The sequence below is a fragment of the Chanos chanos genome, chromosome 9 (assembly GCF_902362185.1).
Source record: "Chanos chanos chromosome 9, fChaCha1.1, whole genome shotgun sequence".
Lineage (NCBI taxonomy): Eukaryota > Metazoa > Chordata > Actinopteri > Gonorynchiformes > Chanidae > Chanos > Chanos chanos.
In genome coordinates, this window is record NC_044503.1 from 39,610,940 (window position 1) to 39,613,536 (window position 2,597).

The 2,597-nt window shown below is 43.8% G+C and overlaps 1 protein-coding gene across 1 annotated transcript; it reads left to right on the forward strand.

The window, feature by feature from the left end:
• Positions 1 to 960: 960 nt before the first annotated feature.
• On the forward strand, positions 961 to 2,208 carry LOC115820058 (uncharacterized). Its single transcript, XM_030783499.1, has one exon. It carries the CDS (start codon positions 961 to 963, stop codon positions 2,206 to 2,208), a length of 1,248 nt encoding a protein of 415 aa, XP_030639359.1.
• Positions 2,209 to 2,597: the final 389 nt, after the last annotated feature.

Sequence of the window (2,597 nt, forward strand, 5' to 3'; positions counted from 1 at the left end):
CATTAGAATCTCTGTGATTACATATACACACTGTGAGCAGTGAGTGAATTGAACCTCAGCATTTAATCCATCCTATACACACACCAGTAGTGAGCACACACACACACACATACACCAGGAGCAGTAGCAGTGGGCAGCACGTCTGCGCCCAGTGCGCAGTTGGGGGTTAAGTGCATTGACCAAGGGCACTTCAGCCATGGATGCGGTAGGAAGGGGAAAGCACCAGACCTGGTCAACCCTCCCGTTTTTTCCAGGTTTCTCCCCTATTTTAGCCTTCTCTCTCGCAGTGCTCCCGTTTTAATATTTTCCCTTGAATCTCCTGTATTTTTAACCTTTCATAACGTTAGGTTCTGGGGCCTGGCAGTGCTGTAGCTTGAAATTTATTTTTGGATGGACAAAAGTCAGCTGGTGCGACTTTCAGTCACGGTCCATCACTTGCCTACACATTCTTCATAACCCACTGCTGCACTGAATAGCAGGTCAGACACATTAACTAAGCTGAAGTTTTAAAGCCACAGATATTCACAACTCCCCCTGATAAATGTGCACATTTTAAAACACAACATTCAGTTTTCACAACATTTCACCTTCAACCAGGTATCTGACTGACCACCCAATTGTAGTCACTTAGTTAATGTAGGAACTAGTTAATCCAATCCTTGTTGATAATTTAATGGGGGGGGGGGGGTGGTCTCCCTTATTTTCAAAGCCCAGTGTTGACAGGTATGGAGAGCGCTGTTCACCCATTCCCCCCACCCACATTTTTCCTGCCCGTCCTGGCAATTGAGGTAGCCAGTTCACTAACCCTTAGGCGAAGACTGGACTTATTATGCTTGTTACACTGTGATGTTTTTGGTAAAATTCAGCCCTGAATTTATCTGTAGTTGCTGTTTTAGAACACAGAGTGAGCAATTCAGAGTGAGCAAATCCCGTTGTTTGCATTGTAGACACAGCAAAACAATGGCTTCTGAACTTGTGAAGAAGACTCAGGGTATCACCACAGCAAAGGACATGAGAGAATCCACTCAGCTCATAATGAAACCTTATGCCAACTGGGAGGAGTACCTCACACCAGTACCACTCTACATAGCTATAATGGGAGAACTTGTCTACATTTCCTCTAAGACTGATTTCTCCATCAACAAAAACCCACCAAAAGGCGGCTACAAGTACATCAGATACCCAGAGTCATTCCGTGCCTGCCTCATGCAAGTGTGTAACTCTTGCCGGTGTGCTTTTAATGAAGCTCATAAGAGTATGGATCAGATCCGCATTCACACTTCCACTGTGCCAGACTACATGAAAACTGCAGTGCTGTTTCAGGGAAGTGATGAGGTCGCAGAACATTTTTATGGAGACGAGCTGAATGAAATCAAAAAGAGACTGGAAGAGGCCAAAATGAGGGAGGAAACATCACGAGAGACCAATGAAAGATCTAAGAAAGCAATGAAGAGAGTGGAGAAGGAATTAGAAGAAGCAACAGAGAATGCTCGCTTCCGTATGGAGCAGACCAGAGCACAACTGGACAAGACAGGAGAGATATATGAGAAGTGTGTGGAGAACATGGAGAAGAACCAGAAGGAGCTGACTGACATTTTGGTCACCATGAGAAACTGCCAGGTCAAGGAGATTGACTTCAACACCTCCATAGAAATGCTTGTCAAAGGTATGGATGCCATGGGTAGAGTGAAGGAACAGTGGGAGAAGATGGTACACTTCTTTCAGATGGTGTCCAACATTGTGACGGTCAGCATGAGCAAAACTCTCAACAATTTTGTTACTGCAGCTGAGGAGGTACAGACACTGTCTTATGATGCCAAATTGTTCTCTAAAGACCTGCTCTACAACCAGGCCTTCCAGGCATCCAACATCGCCAGTCTTGTTCATATGATCTCAGATACCTACACTGAGGTGTCCAACAAGTACCTGATGGACAATGTGAGTAGTCTGGGCAAACTCATGGCCATGGATAAGAGTAAACCAGAGTTTGAACAAGAGCATCAACAGCTACAGAATGGCTGTTATGAGGCTCAGAGAGGTATTCTACAACTGGTCATCAAGAACAAAGAGACCTTTGAGAGAAGACTGGAGAAGATTGAGGGGGAATTGATGGCCATTCTACCAGCTGCAGCACCTGAAGAAACCAAGGCCATTAAAGAAGCTGTCCAAGCTGGAATGAATGAAGAAGAGGAAGCAAGCTATTACTGAGGTAAGCCTTAGTGTGGCCTTGCACATCTTTTGCACTGGCCTTACTGGTTTGCTCAAATATTTTAAAATGTATGAATAGTCTTCTAATGGATTTTTTACTATTCTATTTTTGGTTCCTTCATTTGCCTCGTATATGTAAATTTGTTGTAAACATCATATTCTTAAATGTGGACCCAAGCATGTACCTCTGGTTGCTGGTGGTCCTGCATGCTGAACATATATATTTTTCTTTTTTTTAAATTCTGTATTCCATGTTCTCATTCAGGTGAAATGCTGGAGAAGACTGAGGGAGAAGTGCTTCACATTCTGCCAGAGACCAATGACATGAGAATACTTCAGGGGAGTCAGGGAGGAAGGAAACTTTTTCACTTGAAACAAATTATAGTGCA